The sequence below is a fragment of the Ascidiella aspersa genome, chromosome 1 (genome assembly GCF_963924565.1).
Source record: "Ascidiella aspersa chromosome 1, kaAscAspe10.2, whole genome shotgun sequence".
Classification (NCBI taxonomy): domain Eukaryota; kingdom Metazoa; phylum Chordata; class Ascidiacea; order Phlebobranchia; family Ascidiidae; genus Ascidiella; species Ascidiella aspersa.
The window spans coordinates 21,599,600-21,623,680 of record NC_139447.1 but is presented as its reverse complement, the minus strand read 5'-3'; the positions used below and the strand labels follow the sequence as shown (position 1 = coordinate 21,623,680).

The window sequence follows — 24,081 nt, the reverse complement described above, 5'->3', positions numbered from 1 at the left end:
TTGTAGTGGTGTACGAGCTTATGGCGCCATATAGTATATATTTCAAAAAATTGTAAAATTGGTTTCGTAGCGACGGCGACGGCTTAATTTTGCAGCGACGGCTTAAGTGGCCACACGCTCAACTATATAATAAACGAACTTAAATCCAAGTTCGATTAAAAGATTTTTTGTTTTTAATGCAAATCTGTATCAGAACCAGGTTAACACCAAAACATCGGATAATTCATGCTTTTAATTGAATCGATGAACGTAAAACAATAGATGAGCGAAACGTATGCAAATAATAGGAAATAAACACATTTAGGTGTATACAATGAGAACCAATGCCCCAAAACAGAAGTCGCCTTTCACAAGAATGAATTAACGAAACAGATTCGAATCCGGCTTAAACGTGCATATAAACGGGCTTACTAACATTCTCTCTCGTTTTGGTGCTGGAATGAATTAAGTTCTCTCGTTTCTTAATCGGTCAAAAGGAGTGGTTTTCAATCCGATCGCCGCTTAGTCTGTTCGTTTCGCGGACGGCCGAAATCGTTTAATGTAGAATGACCTGCTTTAACGCAGTATACATCACACCATTTTTGGGGCATTATGACGTAACACGAACGGCTAGTCGTAAACAAAACAACAAGTTTAGTGCATAAGGAAAGAATATTACATACACTCGTTAGATACTAATTTGTGACATATAGGGGCTGGTCTAGAATCCACAAAGTCGAACATTATTTGGGTTAGGATGCGGGTTTGGGTAGGTTTAAATAGTAATACTTGGCCCACCTTCACCCAAATATTGTACATTGCTTTAATAATTATCACAACGCTGTGGTAGGATTTTAGGCCAGCGCCAAATACAGTTTTCATTGGTCATGTTTGGTACATCTCATCACTTTCTTTTGTCCACTCTGCCTTGTATATAGCGCACATAAGCTTAACTTTCCTGCACTTATATTCTGTGTGCCAGGTAAACTGAAGCACTATACAGTCAAAAACATACTTCAGCAAACCAAACTCCATCGGCAAACTCAAGTAATTCTTGTTTTTTTTTCAATTTTAGATTTATAAAAACGAACAGCAATAGATTGCTACCGCAAGAAGTAGCCTAAGCCGAAAAATCGGTTGTGCGTCAGAGGTTTACTGGAATATTACGTAATAATGCATATCAGTGCAGTTTGTACACTTAAGCTGGCTTGAATTTCGCGCCATGTAATTACGACGCTGGAACGGATTACTTTTCAATCCGGATTGAACCGTAATCTAATCTAAGTGAGCATTTCAGAGAGGCAAGACACAATATGTGGTAACAGCTCTCTTGTAACAAGTAGAGATTTGCGCCTTTCTACGAACCGAGTTTCACACAGCCCGACTAATTGCTTGCGTCGGGAGCAATTAGTCGGGAGCAATTAGATAATGTTAGGGGATTATTTTTCAATTCTTGTTTTAGGTGACTGTTTCTCTAGTATATTTAAAAAATAATTGAAGGTCTTTTATAGCATCCATGCTATTTCGGATCGCTTACCTCAATTTGTGGTGGCTTTGCAAAGACTGAGATTAAGGACATGCATACAGCAATGAAAGTAATCGGCAAGAGGGGCGATATTTTTAACTACAGAACAACAGAACAGACCCCAACTCGCTCACTGGACATGGACGCTGCGTCATCATATCCTTGTCCATATCGTAGTTCTAGCCCAAGCTTTTGTACATTACGAACTATAGCCTCTCCTATTGCCTTTCCAGTTTTATTTCGTTGTGATTCACACATTCCGATTGACACATTTCATCGTTGGTTGCGATATCACGTATCAAATCTAATATGGCATCTGGGTCTTCTTTAATAATTGTTGTAGCAGCACTTGTTTTAACATAGCGGATGACAATAACAAGCTGTTCTTTTTTGGCACGAATCCCTGTGTATTTCGTTCGTTTTACATCACTCACGATTTTTTTCTGGACAATTTCTCCTGCACACGTAATTAAATCATTTTGTGTTGTTTTGCTTAAGGGTAGAGTTACGTGTGCAAGTATTTACGTGCTTTTGCAATTCGTTATCCCCTCCTCTCAGTCTGAAGCGCAATAATGCTCTAAAGCAGTGGTTCTTAACCGGGGGGGGCGCGCCCCCCTAGGGGGGCGCGAGCTCGACTTCAATATTTTAACTTTTTGCAGTGTCCTACACACAAACTCTGTTTTTTGCCAACTTTAACATTAAAACTGCAAAAATTTTTCGCGCTAGGCGCGAATCTTATAATTCCCTTTTACAAAATCCACGGTATCACCGCCCTTTTAAATTAACTTATAGATAAACGATAAAAGCTATCGCCCTTTCGGACTATCTTTCATCCATATTTGATATATGATAACAGGCTATAGCAACAATCGAACTTTTTTTGCGCGAAACTATATTTGTTTTTGCAATATGGCCGTTGTATTGTGTGTCGTTACATCTTTTGAAACACGATAACGCAATGTTTAATATTTGCGCTTGACATTTTTTGCGCTCGACATCATACAACTCTTACAACTGTGGAGTCAATGCCCTCGCAACACGTTTGTCAAAATCAGCTCGATAAAATCAATGTGTCGAGCTCGCGCAATTTGTTGTGTGCCCAATGCGAAACGACTCTTCTGTTGCAGTTTAGCCAATTCGACCAAATAAAACTCAAAATATTTCGCGCTTCGCGCGACCAACACCACCCTTCACTATTTTCCTGTTTTCTCAGTGATATTTAATTGTAAAATGTCGAAATATTTTCATAGGGGGGCGCAAGGCATGAGAAAATTACCAAAGGGGGCGCGGCTGAAAAAAGGTTAAGAACCACTGCTCTAAAGTTTCCATTATTTTGTTCTGGTTCTGTTCCATTACAATCTAAAGGGCCACCGTCCTGATGACCACGCATTGCAAGTATCGTTTCAATAATAGGTTTTAATGCTGCTCTGTTTTTAGAAATTTCTTCCTGTCTTTGTTTATCAATAATTGACCACATGTCTTCCTCGCAACCATCAGGCTTAGCTCTGTTTAGAAATTCAGTGCATTTTATTACATAAAATTTGTAAAAAACGCTCTGTTGTTGACGGGAAAGATGGCCCCTTTTTCCTGTCAAATTTGAAAAATCCACTAGTGGCTGGTTCACTAACTTACCCATCAACTGGCCCCCGCCTCCGCCATAAGTCGAACCCCTTCCACCCCCGCTTTCTGATGTTTTGAATAGGCGCACCAAGCACCTAAAAACTTAGGCTCTTTGCTTACAGCAAGCCAAGAGAAGGTATTTAAATGATATTCGCTTATGTAACGCCTTGTTGTTAGATTTACCTTGTGTCGCTTGGCGTTTGGGCCTTTTCTTTTCAGAAAACGGAAATTTTTTTTCTGGGAACCATCTTTCCAATATGAACATTTTCTTGTCTTCGTAAGTAAAATTTTCCCCGCTTTTTATTTTTTTCACCGCTTTGCCAATGTCATTTTTAACAAATTGCGACTGAGATGTTGATGCAATTTTGGTTCACCCGATGACGTAGCCTTAAGAGTTTTCAAAAAGAATGTATCCAATTTCCGTTGCTTTCTTGGGATTTTGGACATTTTCAGTCTGGCATTTAAAAATAGACTTTCACAACTCGAAGTGTTACAAGGTCTGCAACAAGCAAAAAAACAACTGTTCAAGTCATTATGATGGTTGGTTTTGAATCAGGGAGTCGAACCGGAACCGAACCGGAACTTTATGAACCGGTTTTGGGCTAATTTTTTTCGAACCGTAACCGAACCTGGACCGCTTTCTGTAAGATTTTTAGGAACCGAACCGGAACTTAACCGAACCCGAACCTGTTGAGAAAAGCGGTTCACTCCAGCATTACGTCACAACATGTATTTTGCAGAGTAAAGCTATGCCATGTTCGAAATGTTATACAAAAAATGAATATTGATTAAATAAAACGTTAATTTTTAAATTTTTTTTAGCAATGTTAATATCAGCTGCTTCTTTTTTAATACGTCACGTAACTTAAATATAATACGAATTGCAATTCAAAATTATTCTTAACATTTATTGACCCACATTTTTAGATTTAGCGCAACCAATATTGTATCCGAACCGGAACTTTATAAACCGGTTTTGAAAATAAATTTAGTCGAACCGGAGGATAACCGACCTTTTGAATTTGCTCGAAACCGAAACCGAAACTGAACCGGATTCGAAAGAAATCGTTGAACCCGAACCGAACCTGAACCGGAAAAGTCAAACGGAACAGAACAATGTTTGACTATTACAATCGTTTTGAAGAGCACAGTTTGTTAAAACTAGGCATTACCCATCATTCGTGACTTTTGACCATGTTTTTAAAAACTCTCTGTGTTGTGGCCCCACATCAGACTAATCCCACGTATTCTAGCCCGGCAAAAAATCTACCTAACCCTGGACTAGTCTATCACTAAACTATCACAAGTTACAGACAGACTACAGTCACTTCAATTACCTTATGATTGACTAAACTAAAATATTTCCATTGTTGTTTTCGCCAATTGTTACGGCCATTATGTGTCAATTATTACAGCAATTATCTCAATATGGTCGTAAATGTAAGGATTTAAATCACCTATCCAATGTCAGGATTAACTCTGCTTTGAGTCTTGCTCATTTCAGCAACCTAATTTGGCAGAAACCAATTACAGGAACTTAAAAACTGTGTCATGAGAGAAGCACAGCCGACCGCTGCAGACATCGCTATGGTTTTATTGCGACGTGGCCTCGGCGCTTTTTCAGGGGGCATGTGCGCCTTTTCGGGAAAAACCAAGATGTGTAGACAATAGACACGGTAGCGTCTTTCAGCAATGTTCTTCATACCGGGTCACACTAGGAAACCGGCCAACTGTACAGGTTAACCCTATTACTTTTTCGTGATTTCAAAAGGTCTGTTTTTCGCGCTACGCGGAATGATTTGTTTAAGAACCTGAATAATGTTATTTTGCATGAATTCGTTTGTTCGGACAGCCGATGTTATTTTTACCTGAATTATGACGTCACGCAATGACAAACTTTTGTGACGTCATATCTGAAAAAAATTTCATGGCCCTCCCCAAACTAAAATCCTAAATCCGCGCCTGGTCACGGAACCATTAAGTTTGAGTCGCAAAAGCATTATTATATATTTTAATAGCAGCCTATATATTTGGTAAGTTTTTTAATGTTTCCATTAGTACACCGAATTATATATAAGAGAGCCGTCTTCTGTGAGCGCGATTAGAATTGTTACACGAAATATATACGCTAAGACCCGTAGAATGTTGTGAGACCTTCGTTCGATCCAGGTATCGAGAAAGAGCGCTTGCAATCCAAATGCTAAGCCGAAATCTGGGTTTACTTCCTTGTATGTGTTTTTAAAATCTCTATTTTACAACTTTTAGCCCGTTTTCTGTAACCAAAGAGTTGTGAGCACGGTAATTGTTGTCTTAAAATTAAAATTATACAAACTTAAATCAGATTAATACTGTTTTTCCTTAACTCAATATGTAGTCTCTATTAATACGAAATTTTTTGCTGACATAGCCTAACTGGCTTAACAAGTTATGCACCTTTTCACAAACTTTATCGATATAAACAAGCTATTGTAAGACGCTTTTACGCGAATCTTTATGTGGTTAATGCGTTTCTATACAGCTGTGGGACACTAACGTGATGGAAATGAAACATAGCTGTGCGGAAATATATTTTTTGTGTGGTCAAGCGTCGTCCATCTTTGTAAATGAAAAGTTTTGCTAACTGAAACCGATGCAGGTGAGGTGGTTAAGCTCTTAAATAAACTAGTCTTGTATAACAATTAAGGGGGTAGAATCTGATTTATTTTCATACAGTAAAATAGTGTTATAAATAACTTATAACACAGGTACTCATTTTGACAGACAGAGCTTCGCTGTAAAAAGAGAAAGGGTAAAAGAGGCCGAATGACGGTAATGAAGGCTTGGAAATTAAGAAAGGAAAAGGCTGAGCGGTTTACATAAAAGAGAAAGGGAGCGAGTGAAAAACGAGTGGATCTCGTCTAGTGAAAAAAGACGCGACGAACAAATTAGCTGGCTTCTGGACGGGAATTGGGTTAGGAAGCTGAGCACGATTGGATTAGCCATTTTAAACCAAACAAACGAATTTTTTTCGCGCTACACGCGTTGCATGCTGTTGTACTATAACTAGACTCAAGTATAAGTATATATTCACAAATCGAGGGAAGATTTCTTCTCTGCGATAAATATGCATACAAACAATATAAAAATGCAATACAGGCAGCAATAAATTGTCATCTGTGCCACTGCCTTCTATGACTACAACTAGTCAAATGGCAGCCAAAGGCTGTCTGTTTTTTAAACAAGAAGTTATTTGTTGGTTGATCAAACCCTTTTCGACACGAACAAAATTCAGATATTCTTTGATAAAAATGCGATATACGATGTAATAAGTGGATATACATGGCGATAAATTTCATGCACAATTCGGTAAGCCTATAGCATTTGGCTTTATGGTTATTAAGCAAACATATAATTTGAGCCTCCATATGTCGCTTTGCCATCGTTGTCAGTCAGCAAATCTGCCGACGGCATTGCCGTGGATAGTCTATTAACATGCTAGTAAGGGGGGTTGGGTTCCTTTAATTTAAGGGAATAGGTTTGCTTGTGTCTGTGAAGGCATATGAGTGTATCGTCTAGCAAATATGCGTAGTCCACTTCTTGCTGAAAGAATTTCATGAAATGTTTGAAGTTTGACGATTTTTGAGTAAAACGACGTGAATTTATAAAATAATTTACCTTATACTGCTGTAGGTTGCAATTCGTTGCAGTTAATAATGTGTGAAGCATATTCACATCAGCTTGTGCTTTGAAGTTTAATAAAATGTTTACGAAGTGCGTTGTTAGCGGCGACGTTGGAGTAGGCTAATCGCGAATTCCAACTGGCATATGGTATTGATCGGTGTGGGCCTACAGAAAACGCCGTTAAAACAGGTAGATTTAGCTTGAGATGTTCTTCCCAAGGACGTCTATCGGATACTAAAGTTACGTCTCGAATATCATATCGCCAGCGATATCACTCGATTTGTCATCCAAAGTCTAGAGCTCAGCAAAAGTATAGTTTTTCTTTTAAATAAGAAAGAAACTCCCTGCAGGGTTGACGCGTGAAAACGCTTGCGTTGTCGTAGTTGCACTTGTTCCACGTTGACGTTTAGTTGTATTGAACTTATCTAGATTTTGACGTTGAGCTGTTGGTTATTGAACGCTCGTCCTACAGGGGAATGTCGATGCAGCGTGGGGTTTGAATCTCCAGGGGAGATGGTCGCAAACAAATGTCGTTTCTTTGAGACATTGTAGGAAACACCTTCGCTGCTTTTTTTCGCTGTTTTTATTGGTCCACAGAGGGAATTCCTCGGAAAGCTGGTCTGACTTCTTTGTTCTTACCGTCAGGTCTTGCGTAGACCGGATTATTACTGCACGCGTTCGGATTTAGTGTGATGGTAGTTCTTTCTTTCTTCGCTTTATTTTGTTTAACCTGTCCATCCATCTTGATTTATCCTCGAAGCCATAAGCTTCTAAAGTTGCTTGTTTTAGTGTTCCGTACTTGTCAGTTGTTTGCTTTCCCGCTTTCTTTACTTCTGAACAGGGACGTGCAGTCAGGGGAGGCAGTGCCAACATCTGGCAAAGCAAAAAATATATATCAAGCAAAAGTTAAGTCTCTACCGCAAATTTCACGTTTCTATACCTAAAGAGTGCTTTGTTTATTTATTTGTTTAAGAAACACATATTTTGAGACGGGTTAGGTCAAAAAGAGGATCTTAAATACACAAAACAAGTGACCCCGAGAAAGAAACTGTTCAAAAGCAGCACAGAAATAAACACAGTGGTATAAACAATTTGCTTAAATTTGTTGAAAAATTGGTAGCACACTTACTAAAATGTTCCAAAACAATACTAGGCTTCTGCTTGGCTTAATCTTTTGTTTACATGGCTGGACAGCAGAAAGTGAATCATCTGGGTTTTTTTCAAATATTGAAGTACAAAAACACTAAAAGTCTGACTCAATGTTAGGATTCGTCGCAAAAGCTAGTTTTGGTATAATCTCATCATATATGGGAAATGTTAATTTAGTCCAAAACATTGTGTTTATTTATAATATCTATATCTAGAGGTATTTTACATCTTGACTCAAAAATCGTCTTTATTGAAAAAAGGTATACTGCTTTTGGTCCCTCCGTTGTAAAACATTTAAAACTATATGTCCTATCATAAAAATTGGTGACAGCTATAAGAAATTCAGGATGATCATAATAACACGCTTCCAAAAAACTAACTATACTAATTCTCTTCTGTAGTTATAGAAGTAGGTTATATTTGATGCTGTTTCCGTACTTAACTTAACTTTTTTTCTGTCTTATAATTATTTAAGTGAATGTTTTTTTTTAGTAAGACATTTAAGTTTTCTATATCTTTACAGTTTTTACAAGCTCTTCACCTACTGCTTACGGAAATATTGATCAAGTCATTCAGTTGCCCTTCACGAAGAACACATACTTTAAAATACAACTGTAAAGAGTGATTTAAAAAATAAAACTGAACCTTAATATTTACATTTTTTGTTTTATTTTCTCGTTGCTTTATAGTTTGATGTGATGCGGTGAAAGGAAGCAATATACTAAAATTGTACTTCATTAGTTGAATCTGCGGAAACTTTATGCATCGACAGACGGTAAAAATCGTTTTTGAAACACTTTAGTATATTGTTTAGAAATACACGTTTTCACTTGGCTGCAAAACATCTTCAAGTCCTAATCATTTTTGTTTCCAATGGCCTGTGTTCTCATTTACCCGCTGAATTCCTAAAACTTAACTGTAATAAATGTTTTTCGGGCAAACATTGTTTTACAAATTATGCTCATTACACTTGTCTGTAAACTATCTATACATGCCAGTTAAACAAGTACATGACATGAACAAATTTAAGACAACCAAGATGTTTTGTAGCCGCTTGAGAAGGTATTTTCTAGAACGTCTATACTAAACATGTTTTTATAGACGTTTATTACCGTTCAGTTTTAGCTGGAAAATAAATAAAACCAAGACGAATTGCCAACGAGTTTTAGACGAGTTAAACAGTAAGCCTTCAAAAAGACATCTTATCTAGATGTTTTTAAGACGTTTATGTCGCTGCTGTTTCAAATACGTTTACTAAACGTCTTTCAACACACGTTTATTACCGTTACGATTTTAGACCTTCTGTAGACCAAAATAAGACCAAGACGAGTTTAAGACGATTTGAAGATATATTGAAAACGTTTTGTGTTCAATGGGAAATGGTTAAACAACACTAACAAGTTAAATGGTTAAACAACACTAACAAAAACTAAAAAAAGTTACTTTCTTTCCTGAAATATATGTTTTTGTCTACAACTTTGTTTGTACTGCACGTAGCCTGCTCAAACTTTCAATGGCGGAAGTGAACCGAAAGGCGCATGCGCATTGTTAATCACGTGATTCTAGTTTGTCCATGGGTGGCGAAATTTAGAGTGTTACAATCGACCCGTGTTACTTTACGCCCCGGTCTCCCCTAATATAAAGCTACAAAGGCACAGTCACCAAATGTTTGTCCTCATACACTCAGTGCAAACCAACTTCACTATTGCAATAAGCAATAAAAACACCAAAAAACAACAGTTCGGTGGCCATTTTGCTGCAGAGCTATCATCCATTTCTGACGGTTCACCCCTGCAAGACTTTTATTCACCCTGGGGTGAACCATTCACCTGTTTAAGAAACACTGGTCTAACCTTCCTGCAAAACCGATAAAATAATGAGATAGGCCTATTAAGTAAAGTTATTCCACTTAAAACTTAAGATACAGTAGTAATAACTAGGGCCCGCAAAAGTCAATAAAGTTAAAAAATTTTAAGGAGCTCGTCTGTCCACGAATCAAAGAATAAAGTTGTTTTCAGCACCTATAGGGGACTGTTTCTAAGAAGTTTATAGGTCAAAATAAAGTAAAATTTACAATAAAGTCAAAATTTGTCCAATAATGACTTTTGACAACGTTTTTGTGTTTCTTGAGAGTAATTTTTGTAAAAATCTTCGTTGAAGTATTGTAAATCAGGAACTGCGACACAATTAAACCATATTAACCCATAAAAGCAGGCAAAATGTCACAATGCCCACTTGGATCAGCAGTAACTTTTATCGCAAATTGTCTATTTTTTTATTCATAGTTACGCATTTAAATATTTCTTATAAAACACTTCCTCTTCATAAACGTGGTCTTTTCGAAGATCAACAGTTTGTATTTTAGAAATAGCCTACTGATATTCTGTAATGCAAAAATGCCTAAGCAAGCTAAATCTATTGCCATAAAACAACTTTTGACTTTGCGACATATTACGTTTGGGTCTGAAATCGGCAAAATATTATGTTTGGGTAACTGACATCATTTCAAGGAAGAACTGTAGCCTCTACAAATAAGCGATTTGGTTAAGTTAAAACTTGATAAAAAATAAAGTCAAAAAATTGTTTTTTTAGGTTAAAATAAAAATGGCCATAGTAATAACGAACTAACTAGTGACCGGTCCGTTTTGCTGCAACACTACTGTATGTATCGCATGAAAACCCGATTTCTTTAAAATCTCGAAACTTAAGAATTTCAACAGTCTCGGTTTAATAAACATAGGCCCTTATCTACAAATCATTTAGCAAAAAACTCATCTTTATTTTATTTTTAGTAGCAAACACATAACTTTACAGTAGGCCTACTAACATGAAGATCCGACATTTTCTCCCGTCTGTGGTTTGATAAAATCATAATCTTGAGTGATATTTGGCCACGAACTTATTTTTCGAAGATTACCGTATCACTGGTAAGCAAATAAATATTGACGCTGGCCAAGAAAAGTGAGGGGTCAGTTTTACCCTACTATGCAGTGTTGTAATGACTTAAGTCACTGTTTTCAAATGACTTGACTTAAGTCCTTTGACCAAAATGACTTGACTTAGGTCTTTTGGTCAAATGACTTGACTTGAACTTGTCATTTTGGAAAATAACTTAGGAGTAAATTGAGTGTTTTTCATTCAAATTTATCTCAAGTTTTGCATATTAAACACTTTAATTGCTGTGTATTATTGCGTATGTGTTTTTTTAGTTAAATTGTTGCTTATAATCGGACGAGTTTACCAATTTCAATAGTTTAATAATTTACTTTTATGTCAATGACATGACTTGAAATTGGCTTGCTCTCATAATGACTTGACTTAGGCAATCGATGATTTAGACTGGGACTTGTTATTTTTGAAAAAGGCTCGACTTGGACTTAAGTTATTTTTCAAATGACTTGACTTGGACTTAAGTCATTTCAAAATGACTTGTTTAACTGCTACTATGTAAATTTTTACGATGCGTCTTTAATCGATTTCAAGTAGCCTAAATCCGTTCATATCAAAGGTGCTACGTATATTACAGCATGTAATATATTGCGCCGTGTTACTAATAACATCTAAAAAGTCCAATTCTGTTAAATTAAGGCATTATTGCCGGTCTTTTTAAGAATATGCGATTATATTTGGCAAATTTTGCCATTTAAGTCATCTCTAACAAATATTCTACTGGCGGCCGTGTGAAAAATAAAGACTTAATGCAAAGTGCAAACGCGAATTTTTCTGGCGACGCCTTTCTTTTAAAACTTACATTTAACAAAATGTTATGTTTCTGCATGTTAGATAATTAAATATATTGAATGTTGTCACCAACTTTGGGTATGACTAATTTAATTTCTGAGTATGACACAAGGCACATATCCATTTCTATAGAGGAGTGTGGTTAAGGTTAGGAATTACTACCATAAAGAAATTAAACTGAGTAATATCGGATCACTACTGTTTGGGATACAAGTTTTTGTCTTTTTAAAGTATATTAAATTTCGCAATCTTGCAGTATGTTTATTAAAATATCGAGGCAGAGAAAAAGCTAGTTAGTTTATCTTAATTTCTAAAACAACAAAATTATTTTTGTTCATTTTTTTCGTGGACAATCACAACTGTAACTAATAAAATTGGATATAAAAAAAACTAATTACTCAATAGAACAGTCACATATTAAGAATTCAGTAAAACAAATATGAATATGGTGCTAAGTCGTAATTACGTCATAAATTCACAACGACAACAGTTCCATAAAAATCTGTTTGAAATAAACATCCCATAACGATGAGGGGAAAAGTGCATCTGATAAAATAATTAATTTTTCGGTTGTTCCTTCACGGCAAAGTCGTTGGTTAGTTTGTGAACAACGTCAGAACCTGGGTGAAGTTGGATGTCTTCTAAGTAGTGAAAAAATCTAAACAAAATGATATTTCCGACAAAGGAGATAATATACAGGGAAAGGGTTCAGCAGTAAAGTTAACACTCACAAATAAAAATAAAACAATACCTTCTTGATGTTTTTGCTTCTTTTCGCTTTTTTTCGGCACGACAAATCGCACGAAGTGCGGGTGCATAGTCAACATTGTATATGCTGCAGCTGAGTTGATTAGCACCCATTCCATTACAACATGATATTTTTTGAAACAGTTTATCCGGTGTGCTAAACGAATGTTAAATAGGTTTATTATTACTTCCATTAATTAATTTTTTTTCGTTAAAAGAAACTCCCAGAAGCGAAAACAACAATATTCTTCTCTATGTTATAGTAGTGATTGCCAATTAGGAATTCACAAGGTGGTACCCATTAAAGCAGGGGTCGGCAACCTTTTTTGCAATGTGGACCGGTTTAAAACTAAAAAAATTGTCGCGAACTGGCCCTAAAAAACAAATGTTTAGTAACGGAAATTTATTACAACTTTTTTCAATGCGAACTTTAAGCTTGTTTTGCGCAGAGAAATGTTCCCATCTGGGAATTATTGGAATTATTGTACTTAATGAAACCCGCGAGTGGCTGACCCGCCAAGCAATTTAACCCAGCCCGCGGCCTATTTCAATTAAACTTTTAAGGCTTTACGTTTTTTCTTAAATTACAATTGTATATCATTAAATTACACTTGTATACAGTGGCGGGATTCAAATTTTGTCAGCCAGTTCTATCACAAATGTCATATTTTTCAGCTGGTTCTGTTTTTAAAAGTCTTATTACTCGGCAAATAAACTAACTATTTGTTTATATATACGGCAGAATTCCGTTTGACAAAGATAAATAGAAGACAGTGCAATAGCAAAATAAAATAGCAGCAGTCGTCTCTGAATTGTACTTATTACGCAACAATTCAAATTTCAGACGAACAATCAGAAAAGGAAATTACTAAAACTATAAAAATTCCCCCCATGTATAACTGTTATGAGCGAACTTGACCATCGCACATTTTGAATAAAACACGTGAGCTACTTGGATCTCAAAAATCGGTGTATCAGATGAGATGCAATAATCCATTGACAGTAATGCTAACCAGTTGGATGATCTCATAAAATTTTGTGAGTCGATCGGTTCTATAGAACCGGCTGAATGCCACCACTGCTTGTATAACATTATTACCTATTCCTACTCTCACTAGCTTGTCAAAATAAGGGTTCTTAAAGCATTCTTTTAAAAGACGTTACACTTTGTACTATATATAATGTAGTTTAGATCTATTTTTTGACCAGACCCTACAAGACATTTTGATTTAAAAATATAAAATAATGGCAATATTAAAAAGCACGAAGCACAGAGCAACACCTAAAAAGTATAAAATGTACATACGTACAAGAATGCCAGATCGGCTTTCTTGACAAAATTTTTTTAAAATCCGGTATATTTTAAACGTGGTTGATGTCAGAAAAATCATCAGGCCTTTTGGCCTTTTTCTGTCATTTTTATAGAGGCTAAAACTATAGTTAGAGGCTATAGATAGAACTTGCTAAAACGAATTAAAAGCATTTCAAAAATTTTTCTGTTTAAATATCAAAACAATAAATTATTTCATCATGGAACATTGTTTACAAACATTGTTTGCATTATTTTATTCTATTGCACTTTTTGGTCAGCACACTTGAACATCAAAAAACATGATATTTTGGCCAATTTTTTGTTATTTTGTAAGTACTAGAAGGGCGAATCACTGACCCGCCACAAATTTTCGATGTCCCGCCACTTGTCTCTCTAGAAATACTGAAATGTTATATATCATCTTCAGCAAAGAATAAATGTAAAAAAGCAATTCACTCTGTAAATCGTGCAAAACTGTTTTAGGGTGACAAATAGGCCTACATTAACTACACTTCAACAAATGTGTGCAGAAAACCTGACAAATAAAAGCATTTTGTTTATCGCTGTAAAACGTAAAGGGTGACAAAAGGGAGGAAAATGATAAGCTCACAAATTAAAATTTCTGAAAACCCTGGTTATACCATGCTAAAAAAACTTTCTGCTGAACACCTGTATTCCCATAAAAAATGCTGCAGCATTTGTTACCTATTTAGGTTCTTAATTTTCGTGGGAATCCGAATTTGGAAATCGTCCCAAGACCTTGAAATACCAACCCCGAAAATAACACTTATAACGACGCATCAGCAAAGTATGACCCACTTGTGCATTTTGTAAGGATTAAGGTCGTGTTTGTGACCCGCGCGACGAAAAGGTTCGCCATCCCTGTACTAGGAGTTAAAATTTGCAATAAAAATGTGCATTTTTGGATGTTGTGAACGTGATAGGCTGTATGTAACTTATATGACATAGCACACTAGTTGTTTTGAAGCTCACAAAAGCTGGTACTATAATTGTGATATTTGATCATACCAATCAACCATGGAGCATATTTGAACGAAAGTGTGTTTTAATAATAAAAATACATTGAATTGTTTTTTGACTTTTTTCAAATCAAAATTTTAATCTGACAACCTTTCTACTGACCAGTAACGGTTGCCGACCACTGCATTAAGCACTAAAATCCAGCTCGGTAAAACCAAACGACGTTTCATTTTAATCTTGCTATAACACTCAGTTTGTGTTAGCTCATTTGGAAGAGCGACAGACCTTTTTATACACCTATTAATTTTAGTAAGCCCAAAGAAAATCGATATCCTATTAGTTGCAACATATGTAAGTGTACCCGTATGGCGCATGTCATAAATGTTGCGAAGTTTCCTTAAGTTAACTGCGAACCTTGATATCCATATATATTTCGGAACTTGTCCGCCAGAAAGAAGGTCGGAATGTTTGCTTTGCAAGAGACGTAAGAAGGTAACAAGTGTCATGCGAAAAAATTGGAAAGTAATTTATCACAGACAAGCAGAAGAACGATGTCTGGCGCGCTCAAACAAGATCTTTATAAAATGTGCATAAGCCAATACCCCGATTTTTGTGCTATTAAAACAACGTAAATGTAACTAGATTTTTGTGATTTTCTGTTCGCTTCTCACGAAACTTATTTGTGTTCGCTTCGCGCCAATGCTTTACCGCCTACTGAATTAGATCCATTTTTAATTTTCCAAACATCATAGGTCGCCCTCAACAACAAAATCTATTTTCAGATTCAAAAATACAATATTGCATTTTGGTTACATGTTACATTTCCACAATATTTTTTTTAATTACAGCTATAACATGCGTGAGTGTTTTTGCATTTCGCGGTGATCGGAGAACATTTAGCCTACATTATAAAACGAAAACAGCGATGTTCGACCCTTGACGGTTTGCTGCTGTTTGTGTCTGAAAACTGAATGCTTTGAGTATTTTGCGTGGTTATTTAAAATAAAACAATTCATTGAGCCGTGGGCTCTTTACTATTACAGATTGCATTGTAACATGTCGGTGTAAATTTGCTGGCCTCGTGGAAATTAGTTTGCCTCGTGGATAGACCATGACTAATACTGTGAAAGATGAATGTCGCAATTCACATGAACAAATAAGTGATATTACAGACTCGTCAGGGGGCTAAATAAAGCGAAAATAGATTCCAAATGGCATAACATTTTTACTTGAGCCTAAACGTTGCATTACGTTGCGCTATACATTCTGTAAATATAAATTTTATAACATATGATATATTTTTTTGCATTTCGCGGTGATCGGAGAACATTTAGGCTACTTGTAACACAAAAATGGCGATGAATATCTCTTGACTGTATGCCGGTGATTGTGTCTGAAACTGAAAGGGTCTAACTCAGGGGTGTCCAACAAGCGGCACGTGTGCCAAATGTGGCTTTTTTTTTAAGAACACTTTTAAGACCTATGTGGAAGCAGCAGCTAATCGACTGGCGTGGTATAAAAGTTTGAAGCCGTATGTTACAATCGATAGATAAATAAATATTGTGACAAATTAACACCAAAATGCAACGTTGTGTAATGTTTGTAAAACGGTACGACTAAATATTCACGCAACACTGGGCTAAGCGTGTCACACATCTCTTGTAAGTAACGAAAATCCGTGACCGTGATATTTATGGATCGGGAATCACTTTCAGAATTAAAACTTTAGGTTGTATAGCAGCAATTGTTTAGACTTGCATGAAAGCGCGATATTCTAGCAAATACGTAATGCTAAAGTGCGTCAACCGATAAATCCCCTTTGCACTTGTGTGATAGCAGTATGTGTTCGTAAGCTGTCAACCGTCAAAAGCTACTACGACTCTACTTTGAAAGCCATTTGCTTTACCGCCACCTACCCGAGAATAACGTAATATGCAATAAAAATAGAGCCCACAGCGTGATGGATTGTTTCATTTTGTTTCACCAGGCGAATTTTAGGTTGATTTCGCAAATTTACGCGCTTATTGCAGGTGAGATTAAATTGCATAGTCGGCACAACTACAAGAGGCATTCATCAGTTAGATTTAAAATACTCTATTTAACCTGGGCCGGGTACGCCGGGTATTTAATCTAGTCTATATAACGAATAATAAGTGTTTGTCTGTCTGTCGGTATGCCTGCTAACATGGCATGGCATACGCCACCCACTCGCTGCGTTCCGGTTGCCGCTACTCCCTAAGCAAAATAGCCTGGCCAACAAAATGATCCGTTGTATGTAAGTGGTACTACTCGCTTTCGTCAAAATAAAATTAAATGTTTTAAATTACTTTTGGGGTCACGCTTATGTTAAAAAAGTGTGAAAATGTAGACTTAATCTGATAAATTTGCAGATCACCGAATCTGTCGATCAATGATGCAAGCAGGACAGGCCAGAAAAACAACTAGCCTGCAGTGAGGTTCGAACTCACGACCCCTGGTCATACCGGGACCGTCGCTCTACCGAACTGAGATACAAAGGCTCAGAGAGGAGCGAGTCGAGAAACAACCATACGCCAATGCTCGCTACATTCTGTTAGTACAAGCAACGTTGGTCAAAAAGCAGATTCAGAAGGGCTGAATCACATGTAAACACACATATGTTTCATTGAATTACTTACAAACCAGTTATAGTTTTTTAACGCAAGAGACCGTTTGCGTTGTTTCCTGTTTGTACCTACAAGAGAACAATTTGGCACCGGGATTACGTATTTCTTTAAAATAACACGCAAGTCGATTAAATACCTCTTCGCTGTTCTATAGGTATAACATAATGGCAATTTCTAGTGAGTTGGATTTAATACGGTAGACGTAAACGGCAACATGAAGTGGTGGAGGGCGATCGGTCAATAACGCAAAAGTTTTCTTAAAACGTAATTTTTTAAATATTTTAGGTATATAATAATCCTTGTACAAAACGTCACGACAAGATACTATACTATAGAGAGGAGAGGTCATTGAGTTATATTAAAAATGAAAAAAGTAATATTAAATTTAAAAAAATCGCCCGGCCAAGTTACTAAACCGTCTGAAAATATATTTTTGGGACATATCTTGTTTTTGCCGCTATTCTTTTTTGGTTTGCTTTGGTAGGTTTTATTTTTGGTGTTTTTCTTAGGGGCCGTAAATTGGGGAACAAAATTCGTAAAATAAGTGTGGCACGAGAAGGGTGGTTTATATTAGATAAGATAGGGCATCTAGCCAAGGATTGCAATTCGCGCGCAATGCCGCCGAGGACGATGAAAATCTCAAACTCGACATCTTGCGCACCTAGGAATGCTGCACAGTCGGATCACGAATTTAACTTGCCTCTCTTGAAAGGTTTAGTTGGCGATAAAACGATGATTGTATTAAGAGACACCGGTTGCACAGGTGTTCTGGTTGATAGAAAATTTGTTTTTATGTTTGCCTTCACAGACAAGCAACTTTGGATGTCTGATCTAAAAGTTTGTTACAGAGTTGATCGCCACTACATGTTGTCCTTTATCGTTTTAGAGCGCTAATTTGCAATTTGTTCAAACAACGCATTGTTTTAATGACAATACATCTCAAAAAGTGCAAACTTAATATGTAAAAATGAAGATATCTCCTCGTCCTAATGCACGTTAATGACGACAATTACTTTGAATGGTTGCAAAACAGTATAGACTTTCTTGTCTCAGTCAAAATCAGTCAAAAAGTTTTAATTTCTACCACCATGGTTTAAGTGTTTACATTATTTTGTATTCGTTTTTTAGAGACTGATGATGCCGTGATTGGCGAAATATATTTCTCTTTTATAAACTAGAACCTATAGTGATTGATTTTGAGTGAGACAAGAAAGTCTATACTGTTTTACATCTCAAAAATATATATTAATTTATTTGTACTATAACTGCAAAAAAGTCAAATAAGTAAATAAAAATTACGACTTTTTAAGCTCCCTGAAAGTATGTTTCACTTAATTAACGCTTATTATTTGGCGAGGTAATTCATATATTATACAACTGGGAATAAAATGTGAGGTATTACTAATAAAATAAATTATCAGTTGGTAACAGAACTCTTTTAATAACTTACCGATCGCAGTAGGAGTTGTCCAAATTCATTGGAAAGGAAATGCATGGAGTAGTATTGTTCATTACTCCTCGAAGTGAATTCACTTGGAGGTAGGCTTGATGTTTAAAGAAATTCAACATTACAGAATCCGGAGGGTAACAATTCATGCCATCTGACGTGTTTATACAAAAAGTAAGCCATTAGTTTCTCTTTTAAACAGGTAAGATGCTTTACTGGATCTTTATTTGGGAAAATTTAAACTATTCTAACTGCAATTGGTTGTTTTACAAAAAAAACAAGTTTTTACTAAAAGCAAGTGTTGTAAAAAGTCATTGTAAAATGACTTAAGTCCCAAGTCCAAGTCAAGTCATTTGTAAAATCACTTTTCAAAAAACCACAAGTCAAGTTCCGTTCAAGTCATATTTAAGGATGTGAATTACAAAGTCAAGTCCTTGTCATAAAAACAAAACGTTAAACAACTAAAATTAGTAAACTAGCTCGATCATGAGCAATATCTTAGCAAAAACGCAACATAACAACCACTTTAAACCAAGTCATAAAGACTAGTCTTTCAGACATAAGTCAAGTAATTGAAAAAAAAAATGTTTACCTTCTGTTCACTTTTTAACCTTTTGTTGATCAATCAAATAAAATAAGAAGTTATACAACAGAAGTTAATTGCAATAGTTTTAAATTTTGCCATACCTGTTTCATCAGATAGTCCATCCAGAAGTTGACATATTCCAGCCTCCTCGGAGCTACCAGGAAATGTTTCAGAATATTTAAACAAAAGCATATCGTTCAAAGATGTAGTTTCTGAATAAGAGCAAAAACTTTCTAGACCAACACTGATTTTACACTCATCTTGAGTTTTCAAGTTTAACAATTCTGCATGGGGAACTTTATGAGACTTTTTATTAATTTTTAGCTGCAGCCTTCCATTGTATGCAAAAGATAGCATGTCAACATCTATCCCACACTCATCAAACAATTCCATTCTTGAACCTGGTATTTCATCTGGATAAATGTTTTACACATTATATTTTAAAAGTACCATTTTTTTTATAGCCGAACTTTAAAATATTTCTCTCCTTTTAAATGAACATTTGAACATCTAAATGAAACTGTCCTTTGGTTATTGATTAATAACACGCAAAACTAGCGGATGTTTTTGCTCCCACTCCCTCTTCTAATCCTAATTTATACTATATTTTTCTTTTTTAAAAACCAATACATGGCAACCTCCTAGACCAGGGGTGGGCATTTATTTTTAACCGTGGGCCGCATGAGAAATTTAAAATGTTGCGGCGGGCCGGGTCAAAAATAGGATCCCAAAAATACGCAATATGACGTCATACTCCGACGCTATCAAACAAATAAGATAACGGACTTGTTATTACATTGTGTGTTAGCACAAAGGTGCAATTAACAAATGAAAAAAATGCGATTATAGGTTATTTGTTTTATAATCCAAATTGAAATTTAGACTTGGAGGGGGAGTGACGTATTGAGCACAGATAAAAGCTTGTTCGACATATTGGCATTTATCCAGTTGTGGGGAGCGTTGATCAAAAAATTAGGTGTTAAATACGTAAAAATTTCGCACAAAAAAGCCTACAATGTTTTTTTTTTCCTTTTGTGGCTTTAAGTTTCCGATATGTTACTTTTGGTACAATAGCCATATTGCAAAGACACTATAAATCGGGAGAAACACACAACATGGCATTAAATAAATTAAATTGACAAAATGTGAAGAGATACAGTGAAGCGTGAAAACACTTATCATTTTAGCATTTAAAACTGGCAAAAATAGTTTGGCGGGGTCATGACTAGATTTGTCCACAGAAAGATTATTTTTGACACAACCAAACATGTAGAAACTTGCCCTTGTTTTTGCTTAGTATACCTATTATAAGAAAAATTTTAATTTTATGTGAAAATACAAATCTTTTTTATGAGCTTAATACGTCAGGTATCCTTTTTTAATTTTGGCAATTTTAGCAAACAAGTGCAATTTTTTCGCAGTTTGAGTGATTAGACTGCTTTCCTATGAATTGTGCTAAAGTTAACTTTGTACTGTCATCTCTTTTTGTTATAAATGCATAAATCTTAATAAAACTACTTTTATGTTGATATTTTGCCAGTGAGATCCACAATCACAACAACAAGACCTGGCGCAAATTGCAACCCTTCTGTGTTCAGTTTCTTTAAAATTAAAAAAGCTTGACCCTAAAAGTTTAGGATCATAGTGATATATATGAAAACTTAATTAAAACCTTCTAAAATTTAGCTAAACATAAAATGATTAAAATATTTTTGTTGCAATTTGTGTATTTACCGTATTTTACGGACCATAAGGTGCAATTTAAATCCTTTTTTTTCTCATAAATTGATCGTGCGCCTTACAAGCCGGTGCGCCTAATGTACTGATGCAGTTATACATGTTTACTAAGACAGGGAGACAACAGCAAATTACGCAATTATATGCCAATGGATCGTAGATGCGTGGGCAAAAATATCAGTATCCACTATCATGCGATCATTTATGAAAGCTGGGATAATCACTGAACAATTAAATACTGATAATAGCGATGAGGCAGGCTCTGACAGTGACGAGACAGAAGAAAACATGTTGACAAAATTTGGCGGGCATGCTCTGGCGGCAGCTAGCGGTACAGAAAGTTAAAGGTAATCGCAACACAAGAAAAAACGAAAATTTGGAATCGTAGCGAACCAGTCAATGAGCTTTAATACGGTAACCCAACTCCTTAAAATATGTTGCGTTCTATAGCCCGGTGCGCCTTATGTATGAACAAAAAACTAATCAAAGCAATTTATTGACAGTGCGCCTTATAATCGGGTGCGCTTTATGGTCCGTAAAATACGGTAGTGACTCTGACAGACGGCTTATAAGCACGAAACCATCCATGAAGGTGCCAAAAACGAATTTATCTAATATTGAATACCTGACTTAAGATGTATCACTAAAGGACTTTCCATATGTTGAGTTTGACCGATGTTAAAACTGTTACCAAGAAGGTAATGTGATGAGTGATAAACTAGTATTTGAAAAACAATATTCTCCAAAGATTGAATAACTTTTTCTTCTGGAGCGATACCCTGTTGAAGTTGCTCAAACAAATTTTTCACTGTATTTAATTCATCAAGCATATTTGGTAAACCACAATATTTTGCTATAGATTTGTGTTTTATAACAGAAGCAGTGTTTTTTGAATTTCTAGGTTTAGGTTGATTTGAACAAGGTGACAGCCAAAATTGCAGTAACAGGATGGAACTTCTAATGTCAGCAACCAAGGAGGTGTTTGAAAATTGACAATCACTGGATAAGAGTGGACAACCTTCTTTTATAGCAACAGAGCAAACACAGGATTGTACTTTGATCTACAATATAAGAAAAAATGCTGAGTTTACAACTTTTCAATCAAACAATGAGATAATGGTTGGAGGTTGAGAAGTAGTAAGATTATCAAAGCCCATACAGAACTACTTCCGCATGGGCTTTAATTTTCTTACTAAGTCTATCGAGCAATTTCATGAAAAAGCTATTAGGTGTTGTTTAAAATATAAGGCATTTAGATAAAAAAAAACAGAGGTAAAAGAGATCTAAAACAACATTATTTAAACACAGAAATACTGCAGTTATGTGCAACGGCATTATCAGTTCCGCTAAAAACTGTAACACAGAGAAAATAAAAAATGCTTTACCTATTTAAAATAGAAATATTAAAAACAAAATGGTGCATTTTTTGTTGACCAACACACTGGTTTTCACATAGTACGCAGGTACCGACATAAATTCTGTAATTTACACCTGTCAGATTACATTCAAGTCCGTTAGATCCTTGTGAAGTGGAGGGCGATTTACCATTTAATTTTAATATTTTCCAAGATTGCCACACAAAGCACATTTTACACATGGGTCCAACATACAATCACCAATTGTTTGGGTATTCAATGCTAAAAAGCGATAATTGGTTAGAATTTATCAGAGTGTTTGCAGGTTTTTAGATGTCATTCTAGCTATGGGTACTAATTCGTTTTCTTTAGCCGACAGTTTCAATAACTAGGGAACTGTCATGGCCAAACTGATATTTCTTCTGTTCTTCTTCAGTAGACCAAAACATTCCTTACATGCACTCTGTACAAATGATGTCATCAACCATGTTTTTGGAAAAACCTGATTAGCGTTCTTTTAATGATAGTGAAAATAGTTTATTTGAAGTCGGATGTTCTATTTAAATTACAACCAAACAATATCATCAATAAATCATTCAAAGATTTTCTGTTCTTTTCCGTAAGTTTGCAACTGAACATATGATATAGTGCATGGCGGTGTTTGCCATGGATACAGTATAGTTGCCCTCTGATACCATATGTTTGTTTAAAGTAGCAGTTTTTATTGTAAAGTTTTATGATTTACAAGTAAAAACATGGCCAATTCTACAACTGTGGTTATTGCTCTAGAAGGGAATGGAAAGTGGTGTTTCAATGCACAAGCGAGCAACCGTTTTACCAGTGTTCGACTTGCATTTGGATAAGCGATTTTTCTACAATATGACTGAAAGAAGTAAGTGCTTAAGAAGTGCCGTAAATCTTGACATAGTGATGTTTCCTGCTGACTGTAACAATCGGACAGGTTTGTCCTGTCTGCAAGTAGACAGTTTGTTTCAAAATCTACGTTATATGTGTGCTTCAGCAAAATAATCTACCAAAGCTAGCAATTCAGGTCAGACACATTAACCAGATCTTAAAACATATGTATATATTTCGCCAACTAAGGCATCGTCAGTATACCTTATTCAAATATAATTAAGGGTCGATTTCAATATGCAATCGTGGCATGGCCAAGGTCATCATCTCTCCTTGGTCATGACGTTCTGGAATTCTTATTTTTTCGGAAGTTGGTCCAATTATTTTTATTTAAACATGTCCACTTTCGAATGAGTCCAGTTGAACTAAACCATTTACCACTTTCAACATTTTCTGCTCAATTTGAGGTTGAAACAAAATTCAATTCGTTGATCAACAACAATTAGTCATTTTCTGTTAAACCTATTTTAGATTTATTTACAATCATTCAGCTTGCTTTTTGTATTTTTTCGGGGTAAAACTAAGGATGCCGTTTTGGCAAAACTGAAGTGTTATGTGTTTTAAATAAAGGTTTTTTAGATCTTTTTACCTCTATGGTTCTTTTTGGATCTTACAATATTTATAAAGATCTGCAACTGACACTGTTGGAACAGGCCTCATATAAGCAACATAAATAATAATA

At 35.7% G+C, this 24,081-nt stretch overlaps 1 protein-coding gene across 2 annotated transcripts in view; it reads right to left on the bottom strand.

The window, feature by feature from the left end:
* Positions 1-11,792: 11,792 nt before the first annotated feature.
* The window catches only part of LOC146168260 (ATPase family AAA domain-containing protein 5-like), a 36,597-nt gene continuing 24,308 nt past the window's right edge, over positions 11,793-24,081 (bottom strand). The window contains exons 7-11 of one of the 2 annotated variants that reach the window (XM_083388741.1): positions 21,755-22,190; positions 19,494-19,805; positions 18,810-18,960; positions 12,426-12,578; positions 11,793-12,332 (exon numbers count right to left, since the gene is read on the bottom strand). In XM_083388741.1, the coding sequence (XP_083244867.1) occupies positions 12,233-12,332; positions 12,426-12,578; positions 18,810-18,960; positions 19,494-19,805; positions 21,755-22,190 (1,152 nt within the window). In that variant the 3' untranslated portion in view covers positions 11,793-12,232. The remainder of the gene's footprint in view (positions 12,333-12,425; positions 12,579-18,809; positions 18,961-19,493; positions 19,806-21,754; positions 22,191-24,081) is intronic. The other variant, XM_083388742.1, reaches the window with a different exon arrangement.